The sequence below is a fragment of the Equus caballus genome, chromosome 1 (genome assembly GCF_041296265.1).
Source record: "Equus caballus isolate H_3958 breed thoroughbred chromosome 1, TB-T2T, whole genome shotgun sequence".
NCBI classification, from domain to species: domain Eukaryota; kingdom Metazoa; phylum Chordata; class Mammalia; order Perissodactyla; family Equidae; genus Equus; species Equus caballus.
The window spans coordinates 119,909,772-119,926,112 of NC_091684.1; the positions used below are offsets into that span (position 1 = coordinate 119,909,772).

At 44.4% G+C, this 16,341-nt stretch overlaps 2 protein-coding genes across 12 annotated transcripts in view; one reads left to right on the top strand and one right to left on the bottom strand.

Moving 5' to 3' along the window:
• Nucleotides 1-10,931, top strand: part of FAN1 (FANCD2 and FANCI associated nuclease 1) — a 29,703-nt gene extending 18,772 nt beyond the window's left edge. For 2 of the 10 annotated variants that reach the window (XR_011424436.1, XR_011424437.1), the window contains exons 9-15: nt 965-1,129; nt 1,639-1,789; nt 6,273-6,376; nt 6,952-7,146; nt 7,592-7,746; nt 7,842-7,970; nt 10,670-10,931. Coding sequence is in view for 4 of the 10 variants with exons in the window: in XM_023651615.2 (XP_023507383.1) it covers nt 965-1,129; nt 1,639-1,789; nt 6,273-6,376; nt 6,952-7,146; nt 7,842-7,970; nt 10,670-10,807 (882 nt within the window). In the remaining 6 variants the exon portion in view is untranslated. Of the gene's footprint in view, nt 1-964; nt 1,130-1,638; nt 1,790-4,492; nt 4,561-6,272; nt 6,377-6,951; nt 7,147-7,459; nt 7,747-7,841; nt 7,971-10,669 lie in introns of all 10 variants that reach the window. The other 8 variants (XM_005602844.4, XM_070231335.1, XM_023651615.2 and 5 more) reach the window with 6 other exon arrangements.
• A 907-nt stretch (nt 10,932-11,838) lies between these two features.
• The window catches only part of MTMR10 (myotubularin related protein 10), a 49,185-nt gene continuing 44,682 nt past the window's right edge, over nt 11,839-16,341 (bottom strand). For both annotated transcript variants that reach the window (XM_001917085.5, XM_023651647.2), the window contains 2 exons: nt 15,595-15,777; nt 11,839-15,000 (listed from right to left, as the gene is read on the bottom strand). In XM_001917085.5, the coding sequence (XP_001917120.1) occupies nt 14,404-15,000; nt 15,595-15,777 (780 nt within the window). In that variant the 3' untranslated portion in view covers nt 11,839-14,403. The remainder of the gene's footprint in view (nt 15,001-15,594; nt 15,778-16,341) is intronic.

Sequence of the window (16,341 nt, forward strand, 5' to 3'; positions counted from 1 at the left end):
ATCTGTTGATGGACACCTGGGTTGTTTCCACATTTTGGCAATTGTGAATAATGCTGCTCTGAACATGGGTATACCAATATCTGTTTGAAACTCTGCTTTCATTTCTTTTAGATGTATACCCAGAAGTAGAATTGCTGGGTCATATGGTAATTCTGCGTTTAGCTTTTGGAGGAACTGCCAAACTGTTTTTCAGTGTTTGAGTCATTTTTACATTCCTGCTGGCAATGCATGAGTGTCCCAATTTCTCCCACTTCCTCACCAACACTTAGCATTTTCCATTTTTCTGATTATAGTCATCCTGGTAGGTGTGAACTGATATCCTAGTGTGGTTTTTTTTGGGGGGTATTTTTGTTTGTTTATTTGTCCAACTCTGAATAACCTTAGGAAATGCATCTGACATCTCCAAACCTAAGGTTCTTCTCCCTGTAAATGAGGAATTTGGACCAGCTCTGTGGTTCCTGACTGTACGTGAGACTTACCTGGGAGCTCTGAAACAGTCGGACGCCTGTACCCCTGGCCTGGAGGTGCTCATTCTGTGGATTGGGCGGGGACATATGTCTTCTGTCAGAGCTCCCCAGGTGATGCCCTGAGGACCACTGAGCCAGGACTTTCTCTCCAGTCTTCTTCAGCCCACCAACCAGGGATGTCCCTGACTGTCTAGGTCTCTGAGGATGTGCCAGCTGATACCTACCACGTCTGCACGTATCACCAGAAAGCAGTGTCAGGAGCTCGGCCACTTGTGCTCCAGACATGAATAGTCAGGGATTATGAGTCATCTGTGCATTCAGAGTATCAGAATGACACTTAGGGAGATATCCTTATTGTCTGGAAGTACTGCTTTGCCCATTTGCTAATTAGCACAATTGAATGAATAATTCACCGTGGGGTTTCCTGTCACACTAAATTGGTGGATGCTGCCAGAGGGTCTTTTAGGATCTCACTGTGGGATCATATTCTTTGCTAGGCTATCAAGTGCATCACAGAAGGGCTGGCTGACCCAGAAGTGAGAACAGGACATCGTCTTTCACTTTATCAGAGAGCTGTGCGCCTGAGGGAGTCTCCAAGCTGTCGGAAGTATAGGCGCCTCTTCCATCAGCTCCCAGAAATAACTGTGGAAGATGTTACACATGTGAGTGAATATTTGGGCCCTTTGTATTTAAATCTAATTACTGAGTTTTTTTCCTGACTGGAAGTAGCACAAGAACTTTTAGTGTGCATTTTTCTCTTAGACATAGAAAAATCTAATGCTCATTTTAGACACTGACTTGGCTGTTGCTCCCTGTTTCACACCAGTGCCTCCCAGGTCAGAAGGCTGGGCTGGCTGCGGCGTGGGTAGCTCATGCCTCGGGAGTTTCTCTAAAACTCCTGAGTCAGAAGCTCACAGCCTTTGTCAGGTTCACCTGCTTGATCAGGGGCCTGGAGAGCAGCTCTGGGGGCCACATGCTCCCTGTGGGCTGGGGCAGTGACCTTTCTGCATCCTGGCAGGTACCAGAGTGTGGGGTCACATGGCCACATGCTCTGCTAGGAATGAGTGGCTTTGAGGGGCCTAGGAAAGTGCATCCTCAGGACACCAAAGTCAGGTTTGCAGGGATTGTAGCTGAAGTGAGGCTAATCCACGTTCTCCCACTGCTGTTCCAGGTGACCATCACGGGCCGCCTGTGCCCGCAGAGTGGGATGGGCAAGTCTGTGTTTGTGATGGAGGCCGAGGAGGCCACTGCCCCTGCTACAGTCCTGTGTTCCGTGGAGGAGCTGGCACTGGCTTATTACAGACGTGGTGGCTTCGACCAGGGTAATGTGCAGCATTTTTCTCAGCCCACCACTGACTGTGTGACGGACAGTATTGCTAGATGGTTTGCCAGCAGCAGGTGGCTGTTGTCTATCGTCCTCTGCCCCGAGAGGAAGATGCTGGTGACCGGGAGGTGTGGACGAGAATTTTACTAACTTCTATTTGTTAAAGGCCATCTTCTATTCAGCCAGTATCCGCCACCTAGCACCCATGAGGAACAGTGCTCTCTGGTGAGATGTTAGAAGTGAGGGAGACTGGTTTTGCTCTCAGAGAGTTATTAGGCAGAGGACCCACAGAGATGCTGCCTGATAACCAAACCAGTTAGAGGAGACAGGAGCTAGGAGCTGGGGCAAGGCCGCTTCCAAAAGGAGGGAGCAGGCCTCATAGGTAATGACTTTAAGGAGATTGAAGGACCACGTCCTGGGATGACAGCACCAGTGGAACCAGAGAAGTTGCTAGAAAGAGCAGTGATTTGAATTCCTTGTAAGATGAGCTCTCTTGATCCCCTGTGAGGGAGGAGAATAAAAGTCAATAAGAATCTGAGCTTTTCCAGTCTTCCTTTCTGAGAAGTTTGTGGCGATCACATTGCTCCTTCTGCTGCACCATCTTTTTGGTACATTTCCGGGGAACTGAGAGACCTCAGAGTGAAATGGTGGCACCTTTGATGGAAATGAAATCAGTGGAGAGAAACACCACTTATTCCCACTGACTGAGCTTGTTGCTGCCTTCACTTTCTTTGTTTTCTTTTTTATTGGTAGGAGAGGAGAGGACCTTCTGTGTGTGTGTGTGTGTCTGTGTGTATGTTTGTGTGGTGCAGGGGCCAGTGGTCTGGCACCTCTTGTGCTTGAGTGTGACTTTGTGCTCTTGGAGCTGCTGCTGAGATAGTTTTTGTTTCTGAGTCCACAATGCAGTGGGACCAGAGTCAAGGTTGCCTCCAGGGCTCTTTTTTCTGGGCTACTTGGCATCTGCTTCATTTTGGATTTTGTAGTTTTCATTCAGAGGCCATTTTCTGAAATATGTAGAGCCCAAGTGAGAATTAATTTTGCCAAGTTCCAAGAATGGGAGCCTTGGAGCTAAAGCCCAGAACTCTTGTGCTTTTGCAGGGTAGAAAGGAGGGCTGTTGAAGGCATCGGTGTCTCTGCTGCTTGGGACGTAAAGGCACAATAATGAGAGACCACTGTGGCATGCACATGAGCTTAGAATCTAAGAAATTTAATAGCCAAGGACTAGGGATGCTGCTTGCCAGCCCTTATGGGCCTGGACCCGAAATCCTGTACCTCGTTTCCTCTCAGAACCCGTTGTCCCCTGTGTCCCCTCTGAGAGTGCTGGGAGCTGACCACCAGTGCCCCCACCTTCCACCCAACGCATGTGCTGTCCTCAGGGCCAGGTGCTTCAGAGCGTGGCATGCAGTCTCCCGAGGTCTGGGTTCTGCGCCTCGGAGGGGGACCTGTCCTTGGGAGCTAGTGGCTGTCTGTGTGTGTGACATATACGTGTGACCGAGGAGGTCTCAGAGAGGAAATGCACAGGGGAAGGGGGCAAAGTCCATATTTGGGCATTGGGACTGGGCCGTTTGAGAAGAACCTGAAACACACAGAAGAGAGCCTCCAGCATGCTTCCTAGCGTGGTTTTTTGTGGGGCCTTTTGTGCCCAGGAAGTGGCTGGTTTTGGTTGAAGGTGTTAGCACCCTTGCAGAGGTATTTCTTCTCCACAGAGACATTTGAGAGTGAGGGCCCCCTTATGGGAGGGTCTGTTAACCCACAGCCGTGCCCCGTAGTCTACAGTAACCGTGTCATAGAGCAACCCCACACTTGCACAGTGTATGTTGGTGCTTGTGGGCGAGAGTTGCTCTGGGCGTCTCTTGTCACCATGTAAGCCTTGTGACCATAATAGTAGCAAAGAGGTTTTTTTAAAAAAATAATTTACTTATCTCTTATGTCTGTCAGAAACTGTTTATGTTTGTGGTTTATCTGCATCAGCGTCTCTTCCCCTCTTTTCTTTTTTCTTTGATTTTGGTCTCAGAGAATGAACCATGGATTCAGTCCTTTATCTAAGGCCCAGGCTAAAGAAAAGACATCAAGAATTTGTCTTTTAATTGGTAAAATGAATTTGGCAGTCTTTGTCCTTAGTGGAACGTAGTACTGAATAGAAAAAGTAAAATTAAACACTGTGAGACGGGAGCTGCAGAGGAAGCTGTCATCTGCCCAGCGGAGATGAGGAAGAGGGCGAGGCAGTTATCCTGGAGATCCGCAGGGCCTGGCTCTAGTCTTGTTTTCTTTTTTAAAACTTTCCTGTGGAAGATATTGGACATGCCTTTGTCCAGAAGTGGGGAGGTATGATGAACCCCATGTACCTCCCCAGCTTCCTTCAGTCTTTCCTCCGTCCTCCCTCCCCCCGATTTTGGAAGCAGACACCAGAGGTTGGCTCATGTGGTCTCTTCCGGGGTGGGGGCATCAAGTCCATCCTTATGTCCAGGAGGACTCCCTCTGTGCCCATGCTGAAGGGTTACTAGGATGAAAAACACTGTGTCTTCAAATATGTGTAAATCAGGACAGTATTTCACTTCAGTATTGTGTCAGTGTTCAGAAGATTAATGAGGATCATAAAGCAACAGCTACAAGATGGGATTTTATAAAACATAGGTAATTTCTGCTGAGTGTAAAGACAACGGTTAAGACTAATCCATGCGATCATCTTTATTACTTACAGGGCAGGGTGATGCTCTTGGGGCAGAAGTGCAGATGCCAGTGAAGACAGAGATACGATAGACTTCAAAGGTTAGAATAACAGAATGAGAATTCAGCCCCCAGACAGGTCAGGAGACGTGTGAACGGAGCATGGAGGGAAGAAAGAGCAAGCATTGGGGCATGTGGTGGGCAGGCTGCGAGCCAGGCACAGCGACATGCTTTCTGTTTAGCCATGAGCCTGGAGAACAGATGGACAATTCCAATTCTAGAATATAAAATATTTTTTATATAAAATATTCTTTTCATTTATTAAATTGATGTGATGAAAATGAGCAGAACCCTGGTCATCAGTCTTAATCTAGAGGTAAGGGCAGTCTCAAACCCCTTCCAGAGAAGTCTGTTTTTGAGTGACTCAGAAGGATCTCACCAAAAACGATTCACTTACGATGAAATGCATGGTGCACACTGCTTGGGAGTTCAGGAATTCTGACACCCGGTGTTCTGAGTGGCCAGTGTACACACCCAGGCAGAAAGGAGGATGGAAATCAAGCCCCAGCTTTCCTCCTGGCTGGGCAAGAGCCCGAGATCCCAGTGCAAAGCTTTCTGGGAAAAGTTAGAGGACTCAGCCTTGGTCAGGGGACCTGAGTGGGTCCTGTTGTTCCTGCTGCTGAATCCCGGAGGCGGTTGCAGGGATGAGGGACTAGAACTGAGGGGGACAGAAAGAGCACCGCACAGCTGGAGCAGGGGGGACAGAGGGGACCTAGCCACATTGCTCCTGACTGAGGCTCTCGTCCCTGCCCCGAGTGTACTTTCCTAAGGACACATGTGCAGCTGCCTGGTCTCTGTTCTCCTCGTCCTGTGCTGACCGTGACTGCACAGTGGGATGGGGCCCACCAGCCAGAGGAGCTCTTCTGCCATCGTGGAGAAATGTGTTCCAGCCTGGCAGGAGGGCATCATGGGAGTCAGCGCCTCCTGCAGCCAAGGCAGTAATCTGGGGAGAGGGGCGTCCACACAGCCACTTCCCCGGGCGGCTGTGGGGAAGTGCAGAGAAGGACTTGCTCTGGGAGACAGGGCTGTGTGCTGTGCCAAGACCGAGCCCTTCGTCGCCCTCCAGACTCTGACATTTATGTGGCCTGGGGCGTGATGGACCTCTCTGAGGTCATCTCCCAATCAGTGAGTTAGTGTGTGGCATGAGGTCTGAACTAGGTCGTCTCTGAGGTGCAGGGTTTCTATAAAAACCCTGAATCTTAGAAACACTGGGCACGCTTGTTCAGGCCGAAGCGATGGAATGCTGGGTCGAATGAGGTGAGTGAAGGCAGCACCTGCTAGATCAGAGGACGCAGGCTCCCAGAATGCTCGGCCTCCTTGTCAGATCCCTTCCAGAAAGCGCTTTTCAAGTGAACCAAGGGGCTCCTGCCCAGAGCCCCTCGCGGGATTCTGGGCCTACCCAGACCCGTTGAATTGAACCCCCAGAACCTGAGGAGGGAATCTGCTTTTATTAATTTATTTTTAAACATGTTCCTTAGGTTTTCCACTAAAGTTTGAAAACCATTGTTTTGTGGCTTTCAGTGTGCACTTGAACTTTCCCATGATTACTTTGATTTTTGCCCTTAAATGAGGCTTCTGTATATAAACAATATAATGTAAAAATGTGAGCTAGGAATGGCATGAAAACACATTTGCTCTTGCATCTAAAATAGTTCTATTATTTCCTTCAAACTGAGTAGGGAATAGGTCATGGTGGAGGTTTTTAACAACTAGAAAAAACTGATTTTTCTTCCATGTGTGCGACTTTGTCTTAGGGATCCATGGGGAAGGGTCCACCTTTAGCACGCTCTATGGCCTTCTCCTGTGGGACATAATCTTCATGGACGGAGTCCCAGATGTCTTCAGAAACGCCTACCAGGTACCTGTTATGTTGAAGCAAGAGGGTACTTTTTAAGGGAGCAGACGCTTCTGTGCTTGCGTGCTTCACGCCCACCTGTGTCCACGTGTCTGCAGCCGTGGGAAGCCTGCCTCTCGTTACTAGGTTTTGGATCATGGTGCTAATTCCAGTGTAAAGATAGCTTTTAATTTTAAAATCTGATTCATGGAATTTAAAATGTAAGTATGTTAAGTTTTAAACTTTAGGCCTAGTTTACCTTCAGAATTCCATTTGAAACTTTCAGGCTAAGTTTCTTCAGCCCTTCACTGAGCAAGTGTTGGGGCTAGCGCTCTGCCTGGTGTGCTGTGTCACGTGTGCCTACCAAGAGTTCCACTGAGTTTACTTAACGCTCTTTTTGCAAACTATTACTCTAAAAACCAGTGGAATAAGTTGCTTTTATATTACATTACTTAGATAATTTTTACATATCTTTTGAGAAAAGGAATGTATCAATTCAATCAAATTGGCCAATTTCCAAACTTTATAGGTATTGAATATTCTTCTGATTAAGGTTCTCTCCAGGCCCAAAGTGAGAGCTTGTTTTCCCTGCAACACAGGCACTCCCACTGGACTTGTGTACAGACAGCTTCTTCGAAAGCAGGCGGCAGGCCATCGAGGCCAGGCTGCAGCTGATTCACGGTGCCCCTCCAGAGAGCCTGCGAGCCTGGGTGGCAGCTGCATGGCAGGCGCAGGAAGGCAGAGTGGCTTCCATTGTCAGCTGGGATCGCTTTGCTTCTCTTCAGCAGGCTCAGGTGAAAATCTGCCTGCAAGATTTGGTCAGAAAGTAACACCCTCCCCCATCCCCCAAGGCTAGGTGTCTTTTCGGCAACTGTGTCAAGATGCATACGCATACACGGATGTGTATATACATGTGTGTCTGTAGGCATGCGTGGATATATACACACACATGCATACCTGTACACGTGTATGTACATGTATGTATATATGTGTGTGCATGCACGTGTCTGTATGAATATGATAATACCCCAGCCTAGATGCCACTGTTATTGACAAGAACACATCAGGGCACAAAACAAGCCCCAGTTATGCCTTCTCTCCCCTCAGTTCACAGCTTCCCTTTGCCTGACCTATGGCCCCTGGCAGAAAGGCAGCCGTCCCTGTTCCTGTGACTGCTGGCCTCTGTGAGTCATCACTGTCATATTCCTGAGCGCTTACTCCAAATTCCCTCTTCCTCAGCTGCTCCCCAGGATTCTCCCTACTGGGAAGAAGTATGATAACTGACCAAAGGAAAACAGGTTTCCCAGAGTTTGCCAGTGAGAATTTTAGCCAGTGGCTCTGGAGCCCCATCCAAGCAGCAAAACAGCACCTGGTGTCCTTGGAATCCATTTCTGGTGAATTACCCCGAGTTTTCTCTGTCCCATGATCACTGGAAGTATTTCAGGGTCTCTCTCACAAGGGGATGGGTAACGATGTATTTTGTGTTCAGGATCTTGTTTCCTGCTTGGGAGGCCGTGTCCTTAGTGGTGTGTGCAGGCGCCTGGCTGTGGACTTTCGACACTGCCGAGGGGGCCTCCCCGACCTGGTTGTGTGGAACTCCCAAAGTCATCGCTTTAAGGTCAGTTGAACCAGAATAGAAAGTCGTTTTTGTAGTTTTATGAGCAACTTAATCAAAGGCAACAATGCTGGCATTTCTCGCATGGCTGTTGGCAAGATTGAATCCCTTGAGAGCTGTTGGACTGAGGGCCGGGGTTCCTTGGTGGCTGTTGGCAGAGGCTCCTCAGGTCCTTGTGTGTAGGCCTCGCCACTGAGCAGCTCCTGCGTGGCAGCTTGTTTCATCAGAGTTGGCGAGTGAGAAGAGCTCGAGTGTGAGCAAGACAGAAGTCAGTCTCTTGTAACCACATCTTGGAAGTGACATTCCGTCACTTTTGCTGTGTTCTACTGTTAGAAGCAAGTCACTAGGTCCATCCCACACTCAGAGGGAGGGGATTCCGCAGGGTGTGCACACCAGGAGGCCAGGATGATTGGAGCCATTTTCGAAGCTCCTGGAGAGTGAGCACCTCCTCCTGTGTTATACACTGGGCACCTCCCTTGCCTCACCCTGATCTCACCCTGCTGCCCATCAGGGTTGGTTGTTTTCTTATTAATATAAAGTTTTGTGTTTGAAAAAAAAAGAATTCTGAATACAAGTTCTTTATCATATATTTATTTCATTCCAGTTTGTGGCTTGTCTTTTCATTCTCTTAAGCGTGTCTTTTGAAGAGCAGAAGTTTTAAATTTGGACAAAGTCCAACTTATCTGTTCCTTAATAGATCTTGCTTTTGGTGTCATATGACATCTCTGACTATAATTGTGGATTTGTGTATTTCTCCTTGCAGTTCTATCAACATTTGCTCCATATATTGTGAAGAAGCGCTATTATTAGATGTATAAACTTTTAGGATTCTCATGTCTTCTTTGACCTGTTTATCATTATGAAATGACCCTCCTTTATTCCTAGTAGTGTTCTTTTCTCTGAAATTGACTGATATTATTAATAGATAGCCACTCCAGCTTTCTTTTGATTAGTTAACATGATATGTCATTTTCCATTCTTTTAACTTATTTTGTCTATGTATTTTTTGTGAGGTTCTTGTAGGCAGCATATAGTTGGGTCTTACTTTTTAATTTAACTTGACAACTTCTGCCTTTTAACTTGAGTGTTTGGAACATTTATATTTAATGTGATTATTGATGTTTGGCTTTAAATCTACCACCTTCATATTTGTGTTCTATTTGTCTCAGCTCTTTTGTTCCCCCTTTCCCTTTTTTTCTGCCTTTTTAAGACTGCGTTTTATCCCTTTGTTGGCTTGTTAGCTGTAACTCTTTGTTTTTAAGTAGTTGCATCAGTGTTTACAGGGTGTATCTTAAACTTACTTACCTTCAAGTGATGTACTATTCCCTGTAGAGTATGAAGAACCTTACATTAGTATATTTTTGTATCTCCTCTCCCAGCCTTTGTGCTTGTTCATACATTATACTTCTGCATGTTACAACCTCCACACTCATTATCTCTGCTTTCACAGTGGATTAACAAGAGTCTTTATATTTACTCACGTGGTTGCTAATTCCAGTGCCTGTGTTGATCCAGATTCCATGTGCTATCACTCTTCTCCTGCTCGCAGAACTTCCTTTATCATTTCTTGAGTGGAGGTCTCCTAGTAATGAATTATTTAGATTTTGTATGTCTTTGAGTCTTTATTTCACCTTTGTTTTTGAAAAATATTTTCTCTGGGCAAAGAATTTTTTGTTGACAGTTGTTTTCTTTCGATGCTTTAACAAATATTGGTCTACGTCTTCTAGCTTACATTGTTTCCAGTGAGAAATCTGTTATCTTTCCCCTCTGGCTTTAAAAAATTCTGGCTGTTTTTAAGATATTCCCTCTATCACTGATGATGCAATTTAATTATGATGCTTCTTAGTGTAGTGTTATGTTTCTGTGTCTGGGGTTCTGAGCTCCTTCGGTCTTTGGGTTTATAGTTTCCATCAAATTCAGAAAATTTTTGGCCATTATTTCTTCAAATATTTTTCTCTCTTCCCTTTAGGGACTCTAATTAAATATCTATTAGGCTTCTGAATGCTCTGCTTATTACAAATTTTTTTCTATACTTCATTTTGGATAGTTTTTATTGCTATGTCTTGAAGTTGAGTAATCTGCAGTGAACAAAACTGACAGAATTCCTGCCTTCATGGAGCCGATATGTAATGAACAGTTTTATCTTATGATAAATGCCCTGAAAGAATTACACAGGAACGACCCTACTTAGGATGTGCTGGACCTCTCTGAGATGAATTTGAGCTGAGCGTTGAAGGCAAGATCAGGTAGAAATGTCCTAGGCAGAGGGACAGCAAGTCAGGAAGGGCCCTTGTGTTGGAAAGAGGTGGTCTGTCTCAGGACCTGCAAGGCTTTTGGAGTGGTAGCAGGGCCCAGATCAGATCATAGTTTGTAGGTCATGGTAAGAAATTTGGATTTAATTACAAATATAACTAAAAGTAATTGAAGGGTTTTAAGCAGGGGAGCAACAATCCAGTGCATGCTTTGAAACTATTTTTCAATTGCTGTATTAAGAATCAACTTACTAATTCTCTGTGAAGAACCATCTAGTTTCTATCAAAAAATTTCTCAATGAATTTCATATATATTTGTTATATATATATAAGTACAGCAGTGTAGTAGAATAAGCCATTTAAATAGTTGTTAGTGAAAACTACAATAGCTTATTTGAACGGCTATTCTGTTTCAGTAAGATCCTAAGAACTTTTTAACTTATCTTCCAGCTGGTGGAAGTTAAAGGCCCCAATGACCGACTTTCGCATAAGCAAATGATCTGGCTGGCTGAACTGCAGAAGTTGGGGGCTGAGGTCGAAGTCTGCCATGTGGTTGCAGTTGGAGCTAAGAGCAGAAATCTTAACTAAGAGCTATGTCATTGGGAATATCTGGTTATACATGGATTTAAGATTTTCAAAAGCATAAAGCGTTATTGTATTTTATTTAATTTTGATTTTGATTGAGTAATAAACCTTATGGTTTAATGACTCATCATTGTACACTGTCTGCTTATCACAAAACTTGGTATTGGCTTGAAAACAGTCATTGATTCCATGTAAGTAATGAACTTTTTAAGAGGCAAAAACCTGGGTGGCTATTTTAGGAGCTAGATGCATCTAGTACAATTAGACTTACAAAAAAGCAGGAAAAACCCCCAACAAATGAGATGATTCAGAGCTTTGGGTCTTTTATAAAAGTAGCATACACAATGCTTCTAATAAGTGTACCGGAAACAGAGATTCTTGAATTTATCTGAGTTCTTCTCTACGGCTCTACACACTCAGCTGTTCAACATTCTTGTTTTGTGATTATCCAAGAAGGGCATACAGTTGAAATTCTGATTTCTTTAGGAATTAAAAAATATTCTCATTAAGTTCCTTATTTCATCTGCCAATGCTTACTCTTACTAATTGGGCCTGGATCACCGAAGGAATGACTAGTCTTTATCAACGGCAATTGTCCCTTTCCTCCTTCTCCTTGGGAACACCCTAATGACTAGATCAGATTTCTGTACAGACAGTGTAACTGGCATAGGACTGCTCGTCACTGGAAGAGCCTCAGGCTGGGGAAATTTTCGTGGCAGGAAGGGATCCATCAGAGTGGTCGGCCCGGGAGTCAGGGACTGGGATCACAGGCTCCCATGAAGTACTTTTGAGACCTTCTTAGGGAAATGTTCCTCCCTAGCTTTTTGACTTATTGACTGGAAGACAAGGTAGGGCATGGTCCATGAATACCCACATGGCCTTAATGACAGCCAGTTCTGAACCCGTGTGAAAAATGTCATTGATCACTGCTTTGGAGATGACACATACACAGGTACAGTTGGAAGAAAATGCTTTCACTTCTTGAATCGCTATGTTCTTGTAGATGATTTTGTATTGATAACACCAACAAACAATTTCTGTGGAAATTTTATTTACCAGTCAAAATTTCCTTTACATTCATACTGTTGAACAAGCTCTCTTATCTTCCTGCTCATCCTACCTTAACTCAAGTTATAATCAATTTTAGGCACAAAGGTTTTAGTTTTCTCTCAAAATCAAGTTTTAACTACTCAAGGTTACTGCTACAGCAAGCAGATTTTGTTGAAGGGTGTGTTGAATTTTCACCCTGTTAGCACAAATTATACTTTTCTTAAATAAAATTAGACATTTTTGGTTTTAAAATTGGTTTCCATCATAAAATAACAGTAAGACATTGTCTGTCTTTCAGTTCAGTCCTAGAAAGGCCAAAGCTGTGTGCGGTCTGCGTGGCCTTCCATGAGCAGAGGCTCCGCGCGAGGCGGGGCCGCTGTCTGGGGCGCTCTTTGGTACAGCGTGCATACCCACACCGAGCACTGCCAGCACCACAATGGCCTTTTTATTAGCAGAGATGCCAGGCAGCTTTGCACTGGCCAGGACGTAAGGCTGTTGTAGTTGTTTTTCATATTATGCATGACACACGGAGGCACAATAATCATGAGAGAACAACTGTCCAGCAAAAATAAAACGAGGAACTATATTTTACTACATTTGATTAGCATACAAAAATATCCCCATTTTCTATTTTAAAATAGTATTAATAGTACCTAATCTTTTTTAAACGTGTAAATTAACAAAGAATTACTAAGGGAATTGAAATAAATGTGTGAGGGAAGAAAATTACAGAGAAATAAACGCTCAACCCAAGAAAATAATAAATTTAGAACAATTTGTAATAATAAGAAAGCAGCTTAATGAGAAAGGGAGAATTATGATTACACTCTCAGTGGCAGGGTACGCTGTGGTGTTTTAAGGGGGTGGGACTGGTTTCCAGTCAAGGACTATCAAATGTTTAATGGCAACAATTGGAAAAAAGCCCTGATTCTCTAGGCAACAAGTTGGCAAAAACACTGGTTTTATCCACAAGATGAATTTCCTAAGACACTGTATAGAAACTTCTGTCCCTTTAAATCTGGAGACATTATCAAACATTTTTAAAAGGCAAGTAATTCAAGTAGAAAGTTATTCATTACATATAAAGGTAAAACACATTCTTTTGACAAAACTTGTTTTAGAAAAGGAAATAAGCTAACTAGATACTTTATTAAAAAAATATTTTAAAAGCTTAAGACAGCAGTTTAAGAAACTCATTAAATAACAGCCAAATTGTAAAGTATCCATCTTTTAAACAGGGACTGGGGATGAGGGGTGGATGGGGGATGGTGCTAAACGTCCTTGCTGCGGCTTTGGCTGGGCTCCTGTCACACAATGTGAAAACAAGGGCGTTTCAGACCAAGAGCACACCTGAGCGTGCTGCTCAGTCTCCTCTTAATGTTGCTGTCAGAGGTCAGGATGCAGGTCTGCTTCCCTCGCTACTTATTAAAATGGCAGTATTTTGAGAGACTATGTCTTTATTTCTCCTGTTCTCTATTCCTAAGTATTAAGAATGTTGAGGGAAGGGGACTTATCTGCAGGTGACCTGACTCAGGGCCCCATGAGTTATTTCCAAGGGAAAGTGCCAACAACAGTTCACCACACTGGAAGAAAGGCCCAAATGCCTCTGAGGAAGCCCTCTATTTTTGAGGGTGGGTCTCTGTGCAGATGGCACTCGCCCCGCTGCTCCTGGACAGCACCAACACTGACCACCCCACAGGCCCACTGGTCCTCGGTGACTTTCAGAGGGACAGAAACGTGGCTTTGGGGATTCCTGCCTATTGGTATGAAGCTAAGTGTGAAAAGGCTGTTTCCAATATGCAGAGGGATTTTAACACCCTAATTTTAAAAACTGAAATTTTACTGTGTTATTCCTACCTTAATATTAATGTCAAAGGCACTTCTAAGTTTAATTATATTATCTACAGCAAATGCTTTTAAAGTTAACAGTGCATATCACTTGGAAGTCAGTCCTATGAAAAGCAAACTTGTGATTTTAAAACACAGTGATCTAAGGTCCCAATAAAGTGATCTAAAATAAATTATGGCCCGGGAACACTGAACCCTCAGGTGAGTTCAAGCAGAGAAAAGAGACAGTGACAGAAAAATACAGGAATACCTACTAATGCCTGCTGAGGAGTGTGTCAGATGCTTCTTGAAAATAACTAACTACTAATTTCTTAACTTTCCTGACATCTGCTTCTTTGGGTTGCTAATCTGACCAGGATCAGGTGACCTTTAGGAGGTGCTAGGAAAAATGGATGCAGACAAAATCAATGTCATGGACAAAACCTGATTAGTTTGATCACAGTAGTAAGAGTGGGGGAATGTTGCCTGCAAATCACCTAAAAATGAGCCAGACCTAAGATGACAGAGGATGTAAGAAACAAAATTTACACCTATCTTTTAAAAAACTGAATAATACAACATCTTTTTAAATGTTAGTGCAAATTCCAACTGTTACTCTTACATATAAAATTATTAGAGCTTCAAATGCCTTGGTTAGCAATTTCAATTCAGAGGAAAATCATTTATAGCTTCCCTCAAAGTGTTCAGAAAAAGAGTACATTTTAGTCTTCATTTGCTAGTGTCTCAGTAGATAACCATATTTTGGCCCCACTCAAAAATTTGCTTAATGGTGTTCCTAAAATGCTTCGTCTGCATAGATTGCCTACAGGAGAAAAGGGAAACGAGGAGGAGAGAAACTCGGGCGTCCCCGAGGCATCGTGTGGGCCGCTGGCTCGGAAGTACAGCCTGCTCCGGTCCAGCTCCGCGTAGCAGGCCTCCAAAGGGCCGCTGTGGGGCTGCCGGAGCGTCCTGCTGAGCACGTCCACCTCGTCGGCCAGCAGGGAGAGCCTGTGAAAAGCAGTGATGGAGCCCCCGAGGTTGATCTGGGCCTCGGGAACCCAGCGGAAGTAGCACAGTTTCCACAGTTTTATGTGTGTTCCAGAGAGATGTGGCAGAATAACACCGTGCAGGTCAACTGGTTTGGAAAAGCATTCTCTAAAATACTGCTCCACCCCGCTGTCCTGGCTGTCGGTCTGCTGAGGAGGCTCTGGCTTTACTTTTAATATTAGTGAATTTCTCCTTGGAAGTAATTCCTGGTCACTGAGGATCCCATTCTTTAAGGAAGCCGGCATTCCTCTTAGCGTGGAGCTGTAGCTTTTCTGTACAGAAGAGAGATTTTAGCATTATTTTCCTGGAGCCTCCCCTCTTTAGAAAGACAGTAAAGGCGCAATGACAAATTTAAACTTGGTATTAGGAAAAACTGGTGGAATTTTGGCCTTAAAGAACATTCTGTTCCTGTCCTTGTGATAGGTATTCCAATCCTCCGGCACTGGAGTTAACTCTTTCAGGCCTCGCCTCTGCCTTGGCCAGTACCACTAGCCTGCAGGGGGTTGGGGGTGACACATCCTAGTCATTCATTTGTTTAAGTGCAAATTTCTAAGACTTCTGGGTTAGAAAAAATCTAGAGCTGGGTGATTCTAGAAAGAACAGGCAGAGGGACAGGTTTCAGGAACGGGGCCTCCCAGGCTCAAAGGCGCAATCTGCTGCCTCTCAGATGCTGACCAGGGCTTTGTGGGCCTGAGAAGTCAGGGTACAGTCGTTTCAATTAAAAAGTAAATGGTCCCTCAAAACCTGCACTGGCAGTGTTGTCACAGGACGTGAGTTGACCTTTAACACTCTGTCCTGAAAAAGACGTTTTGGGTTAGCTGTGAGCAGATACCAGGTGTTTATTGGTAGGGCCTTTTGTCACTTACTTTTGTCCGTTTGAAAGATTTCACAGAACCGTTTTGCACACAAGGCGAGCTCTTTCCAATGTACAAGGGGTTATGGAAAAGGGTGCGATCCTTTGCTGTAAACTGAAGAGACCAGTCCCAAACTGAGGGGAATCTTAAACCCTTTTCATCACCCAACTGGATATTTTTGCTTATAGCAAATTCCTGCAAAATAAAATATTTGAACATTTGTGAAAAGATGCCAAACTAAAGATTTTCTCATAGAAATTTTTTTTTGATGAGCCATCCATCACTATTCAAGTTAAATTTCTGAACTAGAGCAACTCCAAACCCACTAGAGCAGCACGTTCTCCCTCAAGGGAAGACACATTCTCGGCACTCGGAGCAGAGGAACCCTGCATACTCGGCACGAGCGAGGAGAGCGCGTTTCTTCCCGAAGAAACCAAAGCAGCTGGACCCTCTGGGCAATGAGTATGTTACTAGGAGAAGTAAAACTTCACTAATGTGGTACCATACAGTCTTAAAGTGCCAAAGTTATTTTTATAATTGCAACATTTTACTTTTTAAGTACATGACCATACATTTACACAATTACCTGTTGGGAATGAAACTTGGTAAGCAGATTAGCAAAACAATCTTTGGGTGGAAAACACTGTCATCTATGTAAATGGAGAGCCACACTTCACTTACCCAGTGACCTTTAAATATCTGGCCCATGGCCTAGAAGCAGGGAGGCAGGAATCAACTCCCCCGAGGGCCAAGCATTCG